This window comes from Anopheles coluzzii, chromosome 2 (assembly GCF_943734685.1).
Source record: "Anopheles coluzzii chromosome 2, AcolN3, whole genome shotgun sequence".
NCBI lineage: Eukaryota > Metazoa > Arthropoda > Insecta > Diptera > Culicidae > Anopheles > Anopheles coluzzii.
The window spans coordinates 22,407,876-22,432,554 of record NC_064670.1 but is presented as its reverse complement, the minus strand read 5'-3'; the positions used below and the strand labels follow the sequence as shown (position 1 = coordinate 22,432,554).

Sequence of the window (24,679 nt, the reverse complement as noted above, 5' to 3'; positions counted from 1 at the left end):
TACCAAATTCAACCGAAATGAATTTTCCCCTTGAAAGGGATTTGTCAAAGAGCTTTCCATTCGGGACGGTTGCGTTCCATTAGCATACAAACACCTTCGGGGCCTGCGGATCGTTACGGTTGCGAAATCATTCTATAGAAGATGTAAAGAAAAAAAAAGACAGCTCTACCGATGCTCTTGCAAAAGTACACACACCCATACACACATTATCATATAGATTCGGGACAGTGGCACACCTAAAAGACAACGACAAGCAGCACAACATCGAAAGTAGCCGCCTTTTCCCTGGCACACAACATTTTCTCGAACAATAATCACAATCTAGGGATCCCCCGGAGCCATTAGTCCGCTTCGTCCTCTAATTTTCTCTCCCCACCTCCATCCAGGCTTCCAGGACAGACGCATGCTAGACACGGGAAAAACCACCCAAATCTCAATTCACATTCAAGCCCAAGTTTGGCCAATTCCATGTACGCATCGCATCGGGCACCGGGGCCGAAAGGTGCCCCACCACTGTACCAATATTGATTTTTCGATCCACGCGCCTTGTAACTGACGGCACAACAAGCTGCCTTCCGATGTGATTCGAGTGGAAACATTTGTTTACGAGTCGGTAACGATGGACGGTTCGCTAAAGGGAATTCATTCGCAAGGTCGGGCAAACGTTCCCGTCCTTTTCGATGCTCCAAAGTGTGTGACCAAAGAAGCGAACTTCTTGTTCTCGGCGCTTCAGGCGTTCTGACAAGCTCCCACAGACACCCACGGTGGTATGGAATGGTAAAAGCTTTTGCTCCATTTTGCAGACACTTTAAAGTAACATTCACGCTTGCCTTTTCTTTGTCTCTTCTTTCTCGCTTCGAACAAAGACATCGTTTAATCATTGGGAAGCTTATGGAACCTCGTTAATACGCATCTTGGGAAAGCGCTTTTCAAATTATGTACCTACATACATACATCTTCCGATACGAAAAATCAATGAGCCGACTGTGCTTAAGCTGCAATAAAAGAGGCACTCCCGCTATACAGCCACAGCCCCAAACAAGGCTGATGATCGAGATAGATTATTTAGCAACACATGGGCTAGCCGCGAACGAGGAGGAAGGTGCTTCACTTGGTGCTTCTCTGTGTGTGTTGTGCGCTCTGTTGTAAATGCTTCAAATGACCCAAAACGAAACCGTACCATTCTTCACGTCTTATCCCACACGCGCACCAAAGTGTACGCGGCCATTACCGCGAACGGGAAGGTAATTCTTTTCGCTTAGTAAAATTTCATTAGCGCCATAAAAGCTCTTTTCGTTCTGTTTGTGCGTTTGTTTTTTTTTATTCCACAAACCGTCTTACGAAGGAGGATTCGATGCACCGCGTGGATGTGTAGGTGTTAGTGGTTTGTTGTGAATAAAAAACGTGCTGAAAGAGCTCTCTATCGCGCTCAAGACAGACACACATACATTACTCTCTTATTTGTTTCGGCAGTTCTTTTTCGTTCTTTCTTCCATCTCTTCTCCGACTCTCATTACTCCTTACGATTCATTAAACAAGTGAGAGCTGTTTTCTTAACAGAGATGTTTGTTTTATACGAACCGATAATTACACACAAAATGGGGGATGAATGCCCTTTTTATACTGTTTTTGGTAAGAATTTTAAACACATGTTTTGCGTGGTGTATAGTGTATAATTCGAGGCTCGAACTGCTATCATCTATGATGCGTAATACTGCGCTCTGCATGAGGCACCATGCGACTCCACCAACCAGGTGTCGTTCAAATTCAACTAGCTTTAAGCTCCTTGGGTGATGTAAAAAAATCAACTTATACAACAATTTAAACCACTCTTCAGTACACCTTTTGTTTGTTGTTGTTTTTTTTTATCAACTCACAATTAGGTACAGTCGGTCTCTGTAACTGATGAAATTTACCTCTTGGGGAAAAGCAAAACCAACGTCTGCAACGTCAACAGCAACCATCGCGCAAATCAGGCCTGTACCATTCCTCATTTAGTCACCGGTCAGCAACAATGGATAAAACACAAAACAAAACGCCATTGCAAACAGTTTATAATTGCTAACAACATGATCATCTTGACGAAAGGCGACCGTGGCGTGGTACAAACGTACCAAAGACACAGAAAACAATTCTCTCACTCGGTCTGCAGCGTTTCGCACGGAGAAAGACATTCCCGTTCGCATGCCCATGGGCAGTTGTGTGTCGTTGTGTCGCCGTATGCCCTATACCCGGTCGTTCATAATTGATAAGAAGAATATTTACCCCCAATGCTACCACCTGCGCACTGCTCACCGAAGGGTGGCTGACTTCTAGGAAAACTAGGACAACAGCACAACCATTGTGTCTAGGTGCTCCTGGGGAAGCTCCGGCAGTAAGAGGCTCAAGAAGAGCCAGTGCCTGCCAATTGCCTGCCAGGCACGCCTTTTCCCCTTTTCTTCTCGAGCGCGTGTAGCGCACCCTTTCCCTCTGCCAACCATTTCGAATGTGTACTTCGAACTGGACGCTCCGTAGCGACAAAGCATACATAAACATATTTTCATTAAACCTGTACCCTCCCATGGGGCCCGATGGCAATACCGAGACGAGTTCCTTCATCCCTCCTATCCTTCGGTGTTGGAAGTTAGCTTTTCTAGCCCAGACATATCCAGCATTTGGACGGACTTCCTTCACACGGGCGGACTTCCATACCACTGCTGCTTTCATCCTGCACACTCGGTCGCAGTCCCTTTGGAGAGTTCATTTTCAAACTCGAACCCCTGCCACCGGTGTACTGCTGAATAAATAACGAATCAAACCGTACGCCAATGTGTACACTGTATCGCCCTTTTCGAGGAGGAAAATCCAGCAGAAACTGACCTTACTAAGAGAAGGGAACGAGACCTCAAAAGAAAGCGATCCTTCCAGCAAGCACTCAATCCGACTGGGCCCTCATGCCTCGAAGCCTCTCTCACGCACTCTCCTGCCTGCACGAGTTGTGAATTCCAACCCCAAAGTAGCAAAAGACTCTGACCATCGGTTGTTAGGGGACGCTCGTCAAAACCAGCAAAGGCCACACGCTGCACCGACACATGATGCTGCACCGACCGAGAGAGAGAGATGTGATTGTGATGGGCCGGCCTATTTACTCACCGTGGGGTTCGGGCAGATAAATCTTGCAAGTAGCATGCACGGCTAAGTGTTGTCATGAGCATGTGCGTTTGCGTTTGCATAAATGATTTATCGATGGTTGGTCTGGCGGAGGGCGCCAGATACGCATCGTACCGGAAGCCAATTAATTTGTTGCTGGAATGTTGCTTCCTCCCTGCCTTGGGACGTTTTGTAACTGGAAGACTTTAATACAACAATATTCATACTTCCCTCTGTTCAAATTGCAACTCACTGGTGCATCTGCAATGTGGAAAGTATTTTCATTAAAAGATACACCGAAATGTGCATAAAACACCTGGCAAACCCGGCCGTTGCGATCTTCCAACTCCAACCACCATTAAAACTTTGCGTTCATGTGCTTTTAATTAAATTTTACATCATCGCTTTTGCTCGCACAATGAAATGGCTGCATCAGCATCGCTGTCAGTGCGACTCGTCATCGTGCAGCCTGCCGCCACAAGTTCGGTTCTTCATTTTTATGTGTAATCTCGTTTCGAGCCATAATAAGCTAACTCTCGCGTGTGCATGTATGTGTGCTTGGGTGCTTGCACCTTTTCATCGTCAAGCCAGTAATCCCTCACATTGACGCCATTTAATGCCTTTTCACGGGGCTTGGCGGTGGAATGAAAAAAGTGGGTCAAATACGCAGAGCGATATCACAACTCCCACCCAAACTGGGCGGGTGGGCGAAACTTTTCGGCAAATTTAATTACACACTCAGCAGCCCAGCCCACCGGTGGCACCGGTGCTTCTTCGGGAGAAAGGGAAAGTTTTTCTTTCCCTTCACGCAAGAAAGGCGAGCTCGTTTCCGCTAACGATCCATTATTGCGCTTGTTCTCGACGGGGTGCTGCTTACGTACGGAGCTTAAAGAACAGCGCAGCCATAAATCGACTGCAGCAGCTTCTCTTTGTGTTGCTTTGTAGTCGGGGCTGAGTGAATGAGCAGTGCCACGTTATTGCATTGTTCCGAGCATTTGAAAACCCATAAAAATGTAAGTAAAACATTTACGCTCTACAGCGGACAGATGACACGAACCGAACGAAAAGCTTGTCCCCCATTGCCACTGTTCCATTATCAGGCACAGTGATCCTCTTTTACACTCCTTTTCACACACTTTGCTGCGTGCTTCAAAGCTCAAACTAATGAAAGTAATACATCAAAACTGCGTAGCCCCAGGCCGACACGGGACACCCTTTGGTGTTAATTTTGATAACTACGCAGGGGATGAGAGAGAGAGACAGAGAGAGAGAGAACGAGAGTCGCTGGAATGCGACAGATTTGTCATCTAGATTAGCATGGTCACGGACACCCGTAAACCTTGTAACATTAAACCACTCGACCGGGTTGAGGTTTCGGGTTCGTTTTCAATTCCAAAACCCCACAGCGACCAGCGAGAGGGATGCTGACTTTGTAATGTGCACAAAAAAAACGGTAAAAAAAAACAAACGACCGTCGCAATGGTTTCATCCTTCCACGGCAAATAGGTTGTTAAATCTTTCGTGTGAAAAATGGCTGTCATTACACCAATAAGTTAGCATAGCTTCGGGGTGATGTTTTATGTTTTTGTATCCATTTTAGGGATATTTTTGTATATATGAACAGCACTAGGAGACAACAAGATGACATATTTTTGGAGGTTCCTGCAGCAAGCTTCTACCAAAATGTATGAATTGTATCACGTTGCAGGATATATTTACCCTCATGCATAAAAACCTTAGTTCACTAGTTCGGAATGTAGTTTTCCCATTGAACAAATAACAACACACGCGCCACTAAACCAAGAAGATGATGATCCTTTCATCGGTTTGTTTAATATTTGTTCATTTCACGATGTAACTTCCCTCTTGCTATAGCAACACCAACCCAATCGGTTGTCCGTAAGTATGCATATATTGAAAAGTTTCATCGGAAGCTACGCCCGTCCCAAAATACGAAACTCTGAAAGGAAGCAAAGATAAGCGGTCCGTAACAGTGAACAAACAACAAAACGAGCAGTGCTTCCGGAACACTTTCAGATGCTGCGAAGCACGGACAGAAGATTTCATCCCCACCTCAGTACAAACTATCAAACCGGTGTGGTAGGAAAGTGTCTACCACACAGTGTAATATCTTCCTGTGCCATCCCTATGGTTACAGTTCCGCCCAGGTAACGTGCGCCAACGTCGGGGTACGGCGGAGACCATCGGAACCGTGTGCTGAACTCGGAACTTTGTACGCTTGCACAAACAACACGGCAACAAGTTTCGACAAGTTGCTCTGTTCTGGCTGTGGGAAGAAGCACCAAAACTACACACTTGGCTGGCAGGTTGTCATGTACACGAGGGCAACCCGCGTATTTGCACGACATTCGAGTTGAAGTGGATTTCTTGCTCAAAGTCGTTCACAGTTGGTAATGATTATCTTACTTTTTGGGACAAAAGTTTTCCGAGATGCAGGAAGTACCGTATAGTTGGCTAGTTGAGGGAAAATTGCCCATACAAGTGTGTATTATTAACCGACAACTCATGGTTGCAATTCCTCGAGGTTCGTCTGCACTCTCTTTTCGAGGATCTTTTGCTTCAAATAGGTAAATTTTTGTTGTTGATAAGGTTGGCCGTAGAGTGTTATAAAACATGCTTGAAAAGATTCAAACAATTGATTACAGCAATGTAACTTCTCCCCAAAAGCTCAACTCTTTACAAAAAAAATCCAAAAATACGTTCCAAATCATAAACATGACAAGCCTCGTCCAACCAAAGCTCCTCCATTGAAAAGCACCTAGAAGCGGAAAACGAATCGAAAAGTATAATTTCTAAACCAATTAGAAGTAATCCCAGCTTAACACACGCGAGCGACGTGTAGTCTTCAGCAACCGCACGACGCTTGAGTTGAAAATACATTTTCCGAGCAGAATTTCCCGAGAAGTAGCAAAGTTGTCTCCAGAATACTCGAAAAAAACAACGAAAAAAAGAGATACTTTACGCTCAATTGCAGAAAAAGAGCTTAAAATCGGCAAAACGACACCGAAACGATGGAACCAAGAATATGCAATAATAAAAAGCGTTATAATCCTCACCCGCCAAAAGTTTGGCTCTAGTCGCGGGAAGTGTTGCGCTCAACGGTTTTGCGAAGCGCAACCGAGCACAAGGAGAAGTTTGCGCGAGAGTGACACAAAATGGCGTCAACGCGAGCGACGCCTCTTCACGGTAACCACGTGTACGGTAGATTTTTGTTTTTTTTTTATTATTATTATTATACTTTACTGTAAAACCATTTCGGCAAATGTTTCGGCTTGCTGCAGGTACGAAAGCGTAAAGCTTTCCGGAAGCTTCTTCCGGCTCCTTGCGCGCTCATACTGTCGCTATCCGAAAAGCAATCGAGATCATATTTTTGCCATTTTGTACGTTTTATTACTAACAAACGCGACACTTGGGCGTTCGAGATGGGGAACTCCGTAATTTGCATTAAAGCGTGTCCTTGAAGGAAAAGCTCCCCCGTTTTAAAAATGTGAAGTAAATCGACAATGTCACTTTTGTTCGTAAAGGGCGAAAACCTTCACCAAGCAATTGCTACAATGTATGGCCCATCTTTATCCGATTCAATTGGTGGTGGGACAATTTTTGCCAATTTAGTGAATTGATTAAAAAGCCACTTGCGTATCCCCTTGCGGGAACAGTCAGCAAAGCTCGTTTTCTTCAACTACTTCGTATCGTTTTTCCGCATTCCTTATTTGTTCGGTTTCACACAAAAAAGCTGCAATCGTTTACCTTCAAAAAGTTCGATTCCCTCCACATTTTTGGACGGAAATGTTTTCCCCATTGGGGGCATGCAGGATTACTGTAACGGCTGGCATTACGAATGCGTACCCGCTTGACAGCTACGTAAAATGGAAAACTTTTCCACACCGCAAAGTCTTTTGGCCCGGTGTTACCCGGTAGAAAGAGCTCAGGTGGGCACCGGTAATAATCTCCCTCCCGGCCAACATATTCGATCGCAGAACAGAACTTTCCGGAGCTTTACAAATGTAAATCCTGCTTCATCCGGGCACGAGGCGATTATCCGCACCGGGGGGGGGGGGGGGGGTGGGGGGGCTTTTTTTGCTGTTGTGGGGGAAAATTGCATTTTTAATACCACTTGTGCCTGTACGTCGTACCAACAACACGCCTGTGGAGGCATTCGTTCGCAAACTTCGCATTTCGCAATTCACATTTCCGTTCACCTTCGACCCGTCACATCACGCGCGGTTGGCGTACTGTATCGTTGCAAAGAAGGGAGCGAAACAAAACGGGTGGAAACTGAATGCTTCCACCGTTACGAAACCGCACCACACGAACGACGTCGTGTTGCAATGGTGATGGTGGTAGGTTCGGGCACGTAGCAAAGTGTCAAAAATCCATCCCAAAACACCTTGCAGCCATTTGCAATGCGGATGCGAAAGCTTTACGACCCCGGGGGTGATTAAGTCCCGGCACGGGTCGTAGACGGGTTGTGGCAGCACCATTTTGGTGCACGAAAGGTCAACCTGCTAAACACGGTGCTGCTACTGCGTTACCGATGTCGTTCGCGGAAGGTATACGCCTTTTTAATCGTAAAGTTCTATTATGATAGGCTGGTCAAGATTACACCCCCGAGGGTGGTGCGTGCTTTGGCGTTAGACACCTTCTAGGCATCGAGGAATTATTTATATGGAATGGCATTAGATAAATTTAAACTGAAGGTGTGAAATTAAATTACGAGATATGGATCGTACTACTGGGCAAAAAAGGATTAATGGTTGTAATAGTACCAAATGCAACCCTTTGTGATGATAGTGTTCTATTAAGCTTACAGCAAGGCTTTAAGGCACATCATCCTCCGCACTGTAGCAAAATATATTTAAAATGTGTTTCATTGTTCCTGTTGAAACAGTATCTTCCACACAGATGGTGGCACCACATTTGTTTGCACACCGTCACGGGTAACGGGTTCACACTCGGCAAACTTTGTCCATTACAGCCCAACCCTGCTGCATCCCTTTTCTCCTGTTGCTAATCCACCAACACACATACCTTACTCCCCTGGGTAAACCTTGCTTCGCACAGCACTTGCGAGCCGACCTGTTTATCGCCCGTGTTTACTTACTCCATTTAAACTAAAATCCTCCAAAATCAGCTCAAACGTTTTGTTTACTGCTGCCCGTGTTGCTGCTGCACGTGACCCCCTGCACGTGTGTGTGTGTATCAGTAAAAGCAACAAGAGCAAAAAAAAAGAACGAACCCCGTTTGGTGGTGTTACTTGCACTCACTTCCTTGCAGCTGCTGTCTTTGCAGCAGTACCACACTGCACCGCCACACTGCACACACTGCAGTCCGGGGCGGAGGGGACACGGTGCTGCAGCAAAGCACATGCCGCATTGAATCGTTTCGCCGGGTGGCGAAATTGCACACCATTATATGGTCACTTTCATCTCGTTGGTGCCCCCGCACAAGAAGACCGTAGCCCGTCGCTTGCAGCAAACGTGCAGCAAATAGAAAGACGGCCTGCAAACGGGAGGACCCATCAAATATTCAACCAGATAACAGGAGGTAAACCCTCCTGTTAGCAAAACTTTGCCCAAGAATGTAAAACGTGTGGAATTTACTTCGTTTTTTTTTTTGGGTCTACTTCTGTTTGTACCACTGTGCACGGGCGAGCAAATGGGAAACGAGGTGGGTATAAATTCAAGGGCTCCACGCGGCAAAGCACCGAGATGCTGATAAGCAGCGTGGATTAAAATGAGAATAAGGTTTTTCCGCGGGCCAGTACCTCGATGGTTGTACCAAAAGCAATGCAGCTTTGTGTGCCGTGACGAAGCATCAATCCCCCGCGGTGAGTATCATTGTCGTGGTCAGATGGTTTTGCAATAAAAACAAAAGCGCCAAGCAAAGGGAAGCAAGTCCTTTGAAAGTCCTGTTCGTTCGTTGTCCTCTGCTGCACCGTCATAAATTATGCTATTTTACATTATGGTGAAACATCGTCGTTTTATCGCTTCGAAGCGAAAAAATGTGAGCTCGCTTCCTTGGCTCGAAAGGGGCCACAGGTCCAAGCAAGGGCGGAAAACAGACGAAGGTACAGCGCAAACGAGATGAATAAATTGCACTAAAAATACAAAGGAATAGCGATCAAGTGGACCGGCTGGGTTTGTGTATAAGTGTAGCCGGGAAAGAAACCTGAGGGGGACGATCTGAGGACAACATTCTTTGTCTTTGGAGAATGCCAAATAATGTGCTCGAAATAACAATGATAATAAAAAAAAACAAGGCAGCAACGGAAGCTGGAGCTTGGAAGACAAAACACATCTCCATTGGCGATGGACGGACATTGGAACGTGAACACACCCACACACACACACACACACACACACACTCACACACACATACATTGCGGGGACATTCTTTGCTAGGTACACACGAACTGGCGGCACACACGTGTCGTGGCGCTGTTTTCCACACTTCGCTACCAAACCCGGGACGGACCGAGAAATGTTGCCCACAGAAATCTCAACTTTCCGTACCCGTACCACCACCACAACAACAACAACAACAACAGCGAAAAGCCATCCTAGGAAGAGAGAGGGATAGAGAGATAGATCCTTGCTACGACCGCCATCACCAGCACCGATCAACCGGTCGGTGATGTTGATGATGATATTAATGGTGGCGCTGATGACAGCGATAGCACAAGTGGTTGTTGCTTCCGAAAACTTCCCCCAGCAGCACGACCGCACAAACACAGATAGCATCCTGCCTCGCATACACATGTCCTGGCACGCTTGTACTGTGTTTTTGTTCGCTTTTTATAGTTTTTTTTCTGCTTTCAAACACACAGCAGCATGTTTCAGCAAACTCGCCACATTTTGGAGCCCTTTCCCTTTGCATCGGTAACAGCATCGATATGCACGAAAGCTTCGGTACAAATTGGTTGAGATAAAGATAAATGAACTTTTTGCTGGTACTGTTTTTGGAGCGGATAGAGAAACACACGGCTGTCGGCTGGGGTGGAGAATAGGGGTGATCGGGTCTGCTTCCCGGAACAACTCGTTTCCGGACACAAAGAACCTTTTACACACATGTTCTCAGAAGTTATGGAGCCTGGTTGCTTCTTCTACAAAGACTGTTAGACCAAGGTTGGCGTTATGTACTTGACATACTGCTATGTATGTATATAGACATACTACTACTGCATACTCTGATACTTCGACTTGGAAAAGGATACATGTTTGATCTTGCATACTAGCATTACTAATGTGTATCGGTTACCATGTCCAAAGCATGACACGGCTCAACTTAGTTCCCGGACGGAAGTAAAAAGCCCTGCAAAAAGATGCTTCAGATTCCTCTATTATTTGCCAATCATTTCATCGTTTCTCTGAAGTTCAAACTGTCATTCTAATTCTTAATTTCGTCCCTCTTCTACCCACTCCCAAATTCCGCCCAATAACAACGCCAAACACCAACGACCAAAAAAACAAACCAAAAAACACACACAATCCCAAGCTGCTTTCATTTACTTTGTTACGAAACATTCAAGAGCACAGGGTCACTGGGAGGCAGATTTTTCACCAAGGGCCAAACTTTTATCATCTAGCGATTTGCTCGGGGCTGCTCGATCCCGCGCCGCGTGTAAATTGTGTTCTGGATTGGGATCGACGGCATCACTGCGCATTGCGCCGCAGCGTCTGTTCTAGCGGGCGTTGCGAGATGAAATTACCATATCGCTGGCGTTGGTACCAAAGCGGGCGCGGAAATTACCAAATCACAGGGGGAGCGGCGAACGAGCGAGGTTTTATTGTACTTTGTGATAAGATTTTGGTTCTTGCCGGAAAATTTTCGACAGCCGGCAGGAATTTAAGCGAGGAGTGTCGCTCGTATCTAAACTAACGCCAAAGCTTAATGACACCTAGAGAGGGAAGCGATGCGCGGTCCTACTAAGGTCGTTTACATTATCCCGGCTCCTGTTGAATGAACAAGCCTGGAGGGTGAGCATAAGATATGCTACATTACAACTTGCTCTATCTAAATATTGTTTAAACATCACAGGATAAGTGGGAGATAATTTGAATTACTCGTGCCAGCCATGTTTTTTTTTACTCTGGATCTTTGGCAGCAATGCCTCAACACTTTCAACACGGCTCTAGTGTGTAAAGCATCTTTCGCTAACAGCATTTCATCCAATTGGAATATTAACACTTGTTTGAATGGTAATAATTTAAGCTACAAACTTAGCCTTCCATCCACACTCGACCCCACTTTCCACTTAGTTAGCAGCAACTTTGCACCACATCATCTTGCTTTGTTCGGACATTTCGGACGGATCAACTTTCGATACAGTTTTGCATACATTGCCGCCGCCTCTTGGCGTACCCTCCTTCATTTCCTTACAAGACGCCTTGCATATCCACTCGGGAAGGAAAGTTTCCACAAGCAAGCTCTCCTTGACCCTTCCCGCGCCATCCGCCTTTCGGATACTAAAATATGTTAATTTCTCCGGGCCCGGTATTCGCTTACAGCGCACGGATGGAAATGATCAGTCAATCTGCATACCGGCCATGCCGGCTATTGTCGTTTTGTTCCGGTTCCGCTGAAGCAAATCAACTGGTGGAATCGAAAGCATCAGCTCAATCGTGAAATGAAATTCGACACGGTTCGGTGAGCGCACGCGAATGGGAACGCACTGGATTGACGAACCGTGAAATGACGCGCCGTCAATGCAAAAGTCTAGCGGAGGTCGCGTTTGGAGAACGCGAAAGGATAGCTTGCAGAGGCGTATCATTTTCGATGCCATTGTGGACACCTTGGGAGGGGATATGTCATCCCCAAAATGAAGACCGTCGAAGATGCACCCACCTAATAATCGACTAATACACTTCTGCTCGACTTAACGTCCACCACGCGCATTAGTAATTACAATCGGATTTTCCAATCAACTGCACTTGCTCGCTAACAAGCGTCTCAGTGCATTAGGCAAATCAATCAGACCCGCACGACTGCAGACATCATCAAATGTGACTTCCTTGGATGGTGCCTTCCGTCCCTCCCGTCCTTCTTTCGAGATTCTTTCGAGCACGCGCTCCATCGCCGTAATGATCTCGCGCCCTGCTCGTGCAAAACACTCTTCAGCTGATAATAGTGATTACTTAATCGATATTTATAGCATTCTCATCACAAACCACACAGCCGGTACAACCAGTCGCTTCTCTCTCTCTCTCTTACTATCCGTTTTCCATCACACATTCAGCGTTGCACACTCCATCCTGCCCATCTCCACACAAGTTGATACAGAACGGCAGTGAAAGGTTTGTTATTTTTAGCCCCAGCAATATCGACACCAAATCGCTTTCTCGCTTTTCTTCAGACGCAAGCCACCACCAGCAAAGAAGGTTCTCTTTTCTTTTGCGCTTGCCCCCCCCCCCCTGTTTTGCCCCTTGACCATCTCCAGCAGCACGGTCAGAAGTGCGCGTTCGTGTAGTGTTCGCACGAGTAAACTTTCTTTAGTGGTTTTGAGAGTTTACTTGCGTGTGGGATTTTTTGTTTTTTTTTTTTATATCCATTTCTTTCCATCCTCCTTGTTTCATCGTTGCCCTTTTTTCATCGACCCACCGCATAAGAAACTACAACACCAAGTCGCTGCGTCGTCCCTTTTCCTTGTGCACTTAGAATGAAATGGTGGATTTTACGCTCCCATTTAGATGGCCCTATGCCCGCAAAACACTGCAGTAGTAAATGTAGGAAAAAATGTTCTCCCACTGCCCTTTCTGTAACGGGAAACGCAAAACAAAAAAAAACGGTCCAGCAAAGCGTCCTTGTCGCGGTGGTAGTGAACTGAACTTCACGAACCCTACCCAACCTTAGTCCGCCAACACCACCACCACCATCATCATCATGATTCGGGTTGAAAGGCAAAGTCTGATTCGAAACATGTGTTCCGTTTTGTGGGTGAAAAAACCCGTAACGTAAAAATACGCCTTTGCTTTGGAGTTTTGCAAACCGGAAACCGGAACTAATCCACATACACACAGTCAAAGTTTGAAGGAGTGCAAAAAAATAAACCAACGATCACCGTACAAGTACAGCGCCTTCTCGCTGTGGTGGAGTTGTGGCGCTCGTCGAAGGTCAAGTTGGGCGTGGGAAATTAATTCTACCCGCATCATGAGTTTCTCACAGTTTTTTTGCGGGAGGCTTCTCTTTGCCTTCCTACAGAGCAAGAAGCCAACTCTATTATCCAGCTGAGCTGTGTGGGAGCAAGTCATCGCCTCAAAGCGCCCGTGCACCGGAAAGTAAGATGACTGCACGGAAATTATTTCTTTGTTTGAACCGGACATGTCTATTCCCCGGTCCATTTGCACACTGTGATCAGTTTCACTGTCATCAGTGTTTTACTTTTTTGCACTACAATGTTCCAACCAGCAAGACCATCAAGCTGCTGTGCCCTATTTGTTAACTGCGCTGCAGTTGACGTTCACTCTTTATCCACTCTGGAATGTATATATGTTTCCGCTCCAAAATCGATCGATGTTGGCTACAGTTTGTATTGCAATACAGCTGTGTCCTAGAAAACAGGTAGTGCTAGCAAGGAAGGCTAAACCACACTGCCACACGCCACACAAGGGCATGTGTTTGTATTTATCCTTGGGGTATCGCCGTCGCCCGCCGACGACGAACCAAACCGATGCTTCGTCCCTGTATCCGGTGGTCCGATGGTGGTTCGACCGTCCGATAGGAACACGCGACCGGGGAGACACGTTTAAGTGAAGTTCTAGGCACGTCCAATCCAGTGTCTTTGTTTTGTGGTAGAAAACATAATCCTTTACGGCGTAAGCCCGAGATGATCTCAAAGTACATCCCTTGTTGGGATGGACAAGTTGTTTCTTTCTACCAAAAATAAACTCCTGTCTTTAGCTTTAATCACACCGAAGATAATTCGATTATCGCAAAACCCGTTCCGAGGCCCGCCGCGCTAGGACCTTCATCAAGCGCAACCTTTTATCTTGTCCAGTTCCATTAATTAGTGTCCTTTTATCACCAGTTTGGCAATCGCACACAAACGCCAGTCCCTTTTTACTTTCAAACCGAACCCTCCCTCCCAGCGAAACCGTGCGCCGTCATTGTAGGACGAATTTTCTTCCCGCTCGATAAAACCCCTCCCCGGAAGGAAAGGGGGGAGGAGAGGAAATGAACAAAAAAGAATACACTTCTAAGGGTTGGGAAAAACTTTCACCTCACCAAGGCCGGGGGCCCAACCAACCGGAGCATGCCTGGTGCTTTGTGCGGGTACCGAAGCGGTCCAATCGATAAGGGAACTCGCAGTAAAATGGCCAAATGGCACGAAAGTGCTTGGCCGCAGCAAAGCTCGCCCATCTAGGCACATGCAACAAGGCAATCACTTTGAAGCCGTGCCATATATACACCCACACACACACACACACAAACACCAGCCGAGTCCTCATCAAAGTACGCAAATGAGCGCAATAATCACGCACGCGACTCGCAATCAACAATGTAGCCGGAGTTTACGGGTCAAAATCGATGCCTAGCTTTTGCGGCGTATCGACCGGCAGTCGTGTGGACTCGTTTGTCAGCAACCCAAAGGGCGCGAGAAGGAATGAAGCGGCCAGAATCGATTTTTCGCTCGGATTTTTTTGTACTACTCCTTTCATTGTGTGGCAGAACTTCACCAGGACGACGACGACAATGGTGAGAGGATGACGTCGCTTGTGGACAGTAATGTAGGCACGTTCACTTTCCTTTCGTGTAGCATTCGTAGCAGGGCGTGGGATTTGCGGCCACATTTTCCCCACCATTGCTCGTGAATGTTAAATCGCTTTCCCGTTGAATTACTTGTAGGCTTAGGCAACGTTACTTTGCATTACTTTGACAATCATTTAAACATGTTATAAAATGTGTTTTCAGTCTCATTAATTGCCTCATTTCCTTTCTACCGCCTGCTACTATCATCATGTAGACGGAACAGTGGAATCCGATTTGTAACGGTTTCTCTTTTTTGGTGCTCTTTTTTTGTCTTTTTGGTCGTGGCCTAATTAATTTTCTTTCTTTTTTTTATCATTCGCGTACACCGGGTGACCTTTAGCCAACAAGCGCCGTTGCTGGCACGGCTCATTAAATTTGTTGCTTCTGAATCGATTGCCCGCTCTCGGCCAGCAGCCGTAGCAATACCGTTTGGTCAATATTTGCACTTCATTTGTTCTACGCCGAAACGTCCCGGCCGGTAATTTCTGTTGCGTTACCTTTACTACCTTGCATGCTTCCTGTTTTCCCCCTGATCAAACGGAACACAACATTAGCAACCATTAGTTAACCATTAGCACAAATAATGATTTTACGGGTGGTATATGAGCTTGTCCAAATGATTCCACAATAGATATGCTACAGGAATGAAATTATAACTCGAAGGAGACAATTACAATATGATGCTGCTACTATTCCAATCATCAACCGACAGCTCTCGCTGGAAGCTAGCTTTTCTAATTGTAAATAATACCTGATCAAATCAATCATACAACACAAATGACTATTAATCATACTATAACGAAACATAAATTATAATTATAAATATTGAAAAGAAATATAATAACACGATTTTGTTAACTGACTATGCCCAGGGTGCGAGAGATAATGAACAACAACAAGAGATAAATACATTGAGATATTAAACCAATCGTTAGCACAAGAAGGTTCAACAGTACGGCTAGTAAATACCGTCATATTCAAAATGAAATTGAACAATATTTTCATTCCTATTCGTGGCCTATTTATAAAATAAATAAAGGGTGTAATATCCAGGTAGCGCAAATGACAAAAAACAGTCGAATCAGCTCTCTGGTCATGGTTAGGTGGACTTAATCCTGTCGCACCTAGTTTTATTGCGTCGATGCGCGATTGTTACATTTCTGTATCGTTTCAATTTCAAACATAGTTGATCAATATTTGCGGTTAAGCAAGTTAGAGGTTTTTCTTCACGTTTTACCGTGTTGAATTGAATTTGTTTGTTACGCAGTAGTCTAGACCATTTGTGGGGAAACAGCCGACCACCGTGAAACGGGGGTTGAAGTTATTAAAGGTAACTTCAGACCTTTCAACCATGAGAGCAGGCAGACTGCCGAAAGAAGCGGCAAGCGATGTGTTATATATGCGACGCTCGCATCGTTTCGGTTCTAGCGATGTATAACTCCGTGCTAAAAATATCCCAATTCCAGTGAACAAAGATCCTGTCCAGCAAGCGATACGATCATTAGAAAGAGGGAGATACGTGCGAGCGATTTCTGTTAGACGAGTCTCTCATTCGCGCTCAAACGCTCAGCCCTATGCGTACCGCGTTAGAAAGATGTGCAGAGAGGGTAGCGATGAGCGTTTTGCTCTATTCTCTTCTGTACCGTGCGTTTGGCAAAACTCTTTGACCTGTTTTGGCGTCATAGCGCCAGACAAAGCAACTTAGATAGGGAATGGGAACAAAGAATGTGTATGGCGTTTTAAAAATGATTATTTTCCCTGATGATTCTGTGGCAGAAGTAGAATTTAATCACAAGTGTGTGTATCCTTTTTAAATAAATCCTGTGTGTGATAATAATAACAAAAGCCTCGTACTTTATTTTGTTGAGTTATAGGACATAAAGACATTAAAGATTTATAAATGATAAATGCTGGGTCATATTACTGAGGTACATTCATATACAATATATACATAGTTGAGCAGAGTTTTAGTTTGCCATTCAGCAATCTCATTTCTAAAATAATAAACTTGATACAAACAATACCAATAACAACTTTAACATTATTTCTGATGAAAATTTTATTGAACCTATTACCTTAGCATCAAAGCATTAAATGAGACCTTATCAAAGGCACTAAATTAGTTATAACTCATGCAGCGAAATTGTTAAATAAATATATACATTAAGAGCATACAAGTAAGAGAATACTTGTCAAAATGAACCTGTAAATTATTTTGCTTTATATTTCACTGAGTAAATCACCTATCTCTAATATTTGAGAATAACCGATGCTCTTGCAGGTATAAATAATACTAACAACAAAGTCGAAAGCTATGAATATATGTCTAAAAATTCATAAATTTAAACCAATGCTTAAGTTCAAGATTATTGCATAGGGCAAAATGACCTGATAGCAATAAAAGAAACGTCGATACAAAGGTGCATACGTTGGCTTAAAACATGAATGAGACGGTTCTAATCCATGCTAAGACAACGTAATAGTGAGCAAGTAGACAGGTTGTAATATCATTAGAGCAATTCTTTGGTATTTTGTGAATGAGGATGTCATCTATGATGTATGTTGAAGAAGAGTACGAAAGCCAAATGCAATTCTTGAAACAAACAAATCATCATGAAACAAATAAACATCAACATATTTCCATTTCATCGACAACAAGCTCACAATAATGAATTTCAACACCCCAGAATGGAGATGTAAAAAGAGAGATTGGTGGCAAAACAGTCGAATCAGCTCTCTGGTCAGGGTTTGGCTGCATTTCCACCTGAATAACGCGCGTCACGCGTTCTTCCATAGATATTCTCCAATGAGAATTTCACACATGGTTGGGAGATATTTCCGTTCTGGCAACTCCGGGACGGAGACAGAGTCGCACACGAAACCGGAAAATCATCGATCCCTTCTCAATTACATTGCGTACACACCACCATCAAGTGCACGTCTTACATATACGTTGTTACAACCGGTTTAAGATCGGTTTGGGAAGGACACAATCTAAACACAGCTGCAACGGTCCTGTGAAGTTGTTAAAGGTAACTTCAGACCATTCTACCGTGAGAGCTGGCAGACTGCCGACAGAAGCGGCAAGCGCTGAGCTATATATGTGATGCGACCACCGTTTCAGTTCTAGCGATGCATAACTCCGTTTTAAAAATATCCCAATTCCAGTAAATAAAAATCCTGTCCAGTAAGCGAAACGATCACATTAGACAGAGATGTACCTGCGAGCGATTTTTGTTAGACGAGTCTCTCTATCGCGCTCAAATGCTCAGCGCTATGCGTACCGCGTTAAGAAGATAAGCGAAAAGGAGAGAGTTTCGCTCTGTTCTCATTTGTACTGTGTGTTCGTCAAAGCACCCGGAGTTTGAACTGTTTCGACGTAATAGGATCACGCTATACATCCTTGAACATAGGAAATGGGAACAAATAATGTTCATGGTGTTATAGAAATGTTTGTTTCCTCCGAAAGCAGAAGTGGAATGAAATCAAATATCTGTTTATCTAGTTACATAAAAAAAAAACTTTGTAAGCGATAATAACAATTAAAATTTCCTGCCTTATTTCATTCAAGGCAAACAAGAGGCCAGCATATAGTTTTAGCTAGGTTTTGTCATGTGCATGTTTTACAGGGTCACTTCAAGTCACTTTGGAATGTAAACATTTTTATTCACCGCGTGCAACATGTTAACTCACATCAATCTGTTATTTCATTTCCATTATAATAATTTTTTATTTCTTCAGCATGATTTTCAAAACAACTCATGCTGGATTGAGTTTGACAGTTCTTTGTTTTGTGTTGAAAATCATGTATTGAAATTGAAATTTCATTTTGAAAAAAAACATACCAAAGCTGTTGAAAAACATCTTGGATGCGGTGAATAATTATGTGCACATTCTAAAGTGATTTCGCAAACCCATTATTTAACTAAAATCTATACTTTCTTCAGAGATGTATTGTGAATTACTAAGACTCTTTATTTGGTATACAAAATCTTTATACATCATTCAACATATTTTAAATTGCATGCCTCATTGGCTTAACAAAATCAGCTTATTACTAATTCAATCTAACCTTCATTTTAAACAGCAACAATCGTCAAAATTTTTGATCGATTCGAGTTCAAATCAGAAGGAAAGAGTTACTAAATAGATTTCTTTTTACCATTGAACCATCTTATGTCTCATAGTATGTAGTTTATATAAAGCATAAAAACCTTCATTTTAACACTGTTTCTTGTTGAACTAGATTGAACAATCTATTATTTGCCGGTGCAATATATATCTTGTGTGCAGTGCTTCAATATTTTATTTCAAAACGTTACAACTATGAACTGATCATCCAGAAACAGCTCGTCAGTAATTCAGCAGAATACACAAGTTGAAGGAATACCAAAAGATGACATGACACATATGATAACTCTTGTTCAACGAGTTTAATAAACAAATAAATAATATTTATTCACATATTTCCTTTACATCGACAACAGGTTCAACAGGATGGATTTGATTACCGTAACATTTGGTCTAGTGGTAAAAATAAAGGGTGGAAAAAGCAAAACAGTCGAATCAGCTCTCTGGTCAGGATTAGGCTGGACACTTTCCACCTGATAAACGCGTCGCGGCACCGCGTTTCTTCCTTAGAATATTCTCCAATGAGAATTTCACACATTGCTGGGAGACTTCCGCGTTCTGGCAAACCTGGCCCACCGGAATTGCCCTTACGAACCGGAATTCATCATCCCCTTCTCAATTACATTGCGTACACACACAAGTGCACGTCTTACATACACGTTGTTACAGCCTGTTCCAGATCGGTTTGGGAAGGACACAATCTAAACACAGCTGCAACGGTCCTGTTGAAGTTGTTAAAGGTAACTTCAGACCTTTCTACCGTGAGAGCTGGCAGACTGCCGAAAGAAGCGGCTAGCGTTGAGCTATATATCTGATGGAATCACCGTTTCAGTTCTAGCGATGCATAACTCCGTGCTAGAAATATCATAATTCCAGAGAATGAGGATCCTGTCCAGCAAGCGATCTGATCGCATTAGACAGAGAGATGCGTGCGAGAGTATACGTTGTTAGAAGAGAGAGATACGCTCAATCGTTGAGTCTTATGAATACAGTCTTATGAATAGAAAAAAAAGAGGGGATAGCTTTTACTCTATTCCCTTTTGAGCCGCATTTTAGCAATGACGGTACGCGACTGATGTGCCGAGATAGCTCGACTGTGATGAACAATGAAGGCAACTGTATGTTTTAGTGTATAGTTTAGAAGAGCATAAAGCTAGAAGGCTCTATGTCTCTTTAATTAAAAAAAAACAATTCATTTTTTTTTTATACAAATTAAAATAATATACTGCACACACATACTCAACCTCACCTGTAATAGTCGATATCCGACGCTACTCTTCAAGCCAGACGTGTTATGCTCTGGTCCTCTTACCAGCATGTGAAGTTGAGCTGTATGGCAAATGCCTGCTGATTAAACATTCATCACCTGTGGCACGGTACTACCAACCACGAACATCAATTCATGTCCCTTAATCTCACACCCTCCCAAAACCAACGTGCACTGTCGATCGAGACTAGATATCGCCAATGATACACAGAACACTTTTAAAACTACGAAACCCTTCTATGTGATATTCAAGCTCACTACATGGGACTACAGCACACACAACTTTCTTTCCCTTTCAACCACGGCGGGGCAGGTGTTCGCTGCTAACACAATTAGAAGTAAAACTTTCCCAACACGAACGGAGTGGGTAGCTTGCTCTAGAGCAAGTGAAGGGGAAACATTATTTCATCCTTTTTTTCGGTATAATTTCGAAAACGCAACACTCGCACACACAGGGTCATACACACTGACACACAATTACTCACTCAGGCACCCAATTCCTTTGCCGGTAATCAACTTTTATTTCCACTGCCCTGGTTGCACCTAAAATCCATAACGTCTATCGAACCACCGACTCTAATGGACAAAGAATGTCTTGAATTCCCGCGTTCACTAGAGATACTAACGCGCCTACTACCATCGAATACGCACAGCACTCACACACCGCTCGGTGCCAGTGGCAAATCGTTACTATACCGTCAGCTGTAGGCTTTCTTCGCCCCCGCCGAGCAGGAAAACTGTCGGAAAACCTGCGCGCTCGGGAAAACTCGGCTCCAGCTGTTTCGTGCCACCGTCTTCGTGGGGTCCGGTGTTTGTTTTGACAGTTCACACGCATCGCTCGGGAAATGGTCCGAAAAGTGGCAGCTATTTGTGGTGGTGTGCGAAAATTCTCCCATTTTCCGGTGTCGGATGTTGATACACACCCACCGGTGGAATGAAAAAAAACGCCATTCGTGTATAATAGTCGGCGATGCAGTAACATGTTCACGAAATGTCGAGTATGCGCTGCCTTGGCAATGTGCCCCAACCTTCTTTCAGTATGGCATTGATGGATATGTGTCATTTCCTTTATGCACCCAGTGTATCAACGTAGAGTGTGATTATTGCTAACGAGCCGTAATTATTGGCAGAAGCAAAATATTTACTCGACCCGGTTGGTTTTGCAAGAACCATTCACCCGACAATCGCCGACAACAGTTACAACGGCATGCATCATTACGATGGATCGCATGCGCCAGGACAACGGTTACGGATAACACACAGCCGTTATGCGTCTTGTAACCTTATTTCTTGCAACCAACACAACAACCCGCTGCGCTGGTCGTTTTACTAGAGCGCGAGTTTGGCCGCGTTTCATTCGGAAAGCAATATACTAAAAACAGACAAATACACACATACCCACTCGCGTATGAATTCTAATGTCATCGGGCAAGGCCACTACGCCACGCGTTTCTCATTTGCTTACCGATTTTTCTACCCTAACAGCGCTTCCATTCCCACACAACGTCTAGATACTCGATTTGGGGAAAGTCGATCAGATCGCTTACGCAAATAAACGCGCCCGGCGTGGAAACCGTTTATTACCGTTTGTTTACAGTAGAGCAGTCTCTTTATTTTGCTTAATTCTACACCGAACGCTCGGTTGGCAACTCTTTCATGGGAAGAGAAGATGGGCAGGGCAGAAACGAGGGAAGATTTGTGCACGCAAGCAACTCGCGAGACGTGCGTGCGTGTGCTCCGACACCTTCGCCGGGACTGTGCTACGATCACCGGGCAAAACGGCGATCAAAGTTGACTAGAGAGTGAGAAAAGGTCTCGCCGACACCAGCGATGGTTAGCGTATTTCGTTGGCCCAAAAGTCTTTCACCATGTCGGCCGCCTTCTCGCCGATCATAAACACCACTGCGTTGGTGTGCGATGCCGGTATGGTTGGTATGATTGAGGCGTCGACGACACGCAGCCCCTTGATGCCGTACACCTGCAGCTGTGGATTGACGACCGCTTCCGGATCGGTCACAGGTCCCATCTTGCACGTACCGCACTGCAAACAAACACACCGATGATCAAGCAGTCTTTCAACTTCTGCGCTAATATGATTCCCTCATACCTGATGCTGCAACGTACTACCGATACGTCTGATGGCACACTCCCAATACTCGTCGCTTCGGAAGCGATGCTGCTCACAGCCGTAAAACGGTGTACTGTGCAACCGTGCCCCAACGTCACGGAAGCTGCGAGATTCGATCAGATCGACCGTCAACTTGACGCCTTCCCGCAGCACGAGCAGATCGTCATAGTCCGCAAAGAAGTTACCCTCCATGCGGGGCCAATGGAACGGGTTGGTGCTTTTGAGCGAGATTCGACCACGACTCTTCGGCCGCATCAGAACCGGTGAGACCGAAAACGCGTGCTTTCCGAGGATCGAGCCGTAGGTGCTGTGGTAGAACTGGTCCGTAAAGCCGATCGTTGCCCGCAGCGTACCCGACTCATCGTTGTTGTAAGCACCTGTGCCCATGACCAGCTCAATGTCCGGATAATCAGAGGCTGTTAGGTTAAGGAGAAGTAAGACAATTACACTATTTTACTATACAGACATCGGAAGACATTCCACTTACGCGTGAAGCTAATGTTAGTCTTTACGAAAGCGACACCCTCCGCACCGCCCGGAGAGGTGAATGGACCTCGGCCATGTACCAGATAGTCGATAATGGGGCGCGGCGAACGCATGTCTCGTTCCCGCACCGTCACCGGTTGGTTCACCGGGAACACCAACCCTGGCAGATTCAAATGGTCCTGCATGTTATACCCTACCGGTAGATCCTGCACCACGGGAATGCCCATCTCCTTCAGGTGCTCCCTGGGGCCGACACCGGACAGCATCAACAGCTGCGGCGAGGCTATAGCACCCGCCGCCAGGATCACTTCCTTGCGCGCCCTTATCACATACCGCCGTCGACGCTTGATGAACTCCACACCGTACGCTTGCTTCGTTACCGGATCAATCAGCACTTTGGTGACGCGGGAGTACATTGATATGTCCAGGTTGGGACGTCTTGAGGCCGGTACGAGGTAAGCCTTGGACGCACTGCATCGACGTCCTCTGCGCATGGTCGCTTGTGCTTTACCGAAACCGAGTTGAATTTCCCCGTTCGGATCTGTCTCCATGTACCCGAGGTCACGACCCGCCTCAATGAACCGCTTCAACAGGGGTGTCTCAAATTGAGACTCTTCCACGTCGACCAGCCCCGCCGTAGAACGGTACGGGGAGTGTCGAAGTTCGGGAATCTGCACACGTTCCGACTTCTTGAAGTACTGCAGCACCTCACGATAGCCCCAGCCAGGGTTGCCCGCCTGCTCCCAACCGTCGTAATCGCTCCGGTGACCGCGTGTGTAGATGAGGAAGTTAATGAGACTGGTGCCGCCGAGACCGCGCCCTTTAGGCCAATTGCAGACGCCTCCCTTCAGCCCTAAACAGGCACCCTTCATTGGGTCAGCCTTGTAGCCCCAGTTGTAACCTAAAAGTATAGAAAATTACAAGCGAGTTTTAGGATCTGTCCATCATGCTCAATATCCAAGGTCATTTCACTTTCAGGGTTTTCCAAGTCACTTTAGAATGCTTGTTATTCACCGCGTGCGAGAAGTTATTCCACATCACTCTGATGTTTCATGTTCATCATAATAATTTTTAATTTATTCAGCATGATTTTCAACACTTCATGGGTCTATTTCCATCGATTTTTCACAGGGGCTTGAGGCTGGATCACATCATCCGGTTCATCATTGTTTACCGTTGAAGTGTTGAAAATCATGCTGAAGGAATTAATAATTATTATGACGGAAATGAATCATCAGATTGATGTGGATTAACATCTTCAACATATCTCAAAGAACTGTCAAACTCAATCCAGCTTGAGACATGTTGAAAATCATGTGGAAGAACAGAAAAATTATTATGATGCATTTACAATATTTGACAGCTGTTGAAAAACATCTCGCAAGCAATGAAAAATTTGTTGCAGACATTCGAAATTGACTCGGAAAACCCTGTAATAGCAGTTTCATTGAAGCAACATCGACCCCAGCCTGCTTGATCATTGAAGGGTTTGCACCATTCAAAAGCTTCACTCAATGGAGCTTACACAGAGCACTACAACTGTTGCGGCAACGCATGCGCTGCAGTTGCGCGTAACACGTGCAACTGCGGCATCATCAACCCTTCATGTTGCACGCGTATGAAAGAGAAAGGTGAATGCGTTTCCGCGAATCACGTGAATAGTCACGGGAGGGGGAACTTATTTTTAGAAACCACTGAATGGGCCCCTGTTAACAATCGCTAGAAGCGCGATGGCCGCGACGCTGCATATATAGACGTTCCGACAGGCACTC

The 24,679-nt window shown here is 45.0% G+C and overlaps 1 protein-coding gene across 1 annotated transcript in view; it reads right to left on the bottom strand.

Moving 5' to 3' along the window:
• The window catches only part of LOC120951295 (glucose dehydrogenase [FAD, quinone]-like), a 63,994-nt gene that overhangs the window by 27,717 nt on the left and 11,598 nt on the right, over window positions 1-24,679 (bottom strand). The window contains exons 3-5 of the mRNA XM_040369925.2: window positions 22,909-23,808; window positions 22,401-22,837; window positions 20,276-22,334 (exon numbers count right to left, since the gene is read on the bottom strand). Of these exons, the coding sequence (XP_040225859.2) occupies window positions 22,128-22,334; window positions 22,401-22,837; window positions 22,909-23,808 (1,544 nt within the window). The 3' untranslated portion in view covers window positions 20,276-22,127. The remainder of the gene's footprint in view (window positions 1-20,275; window positions 22,335-22,400; window positions 22,838-22,908; window positions 23,809-24,679) is intronic.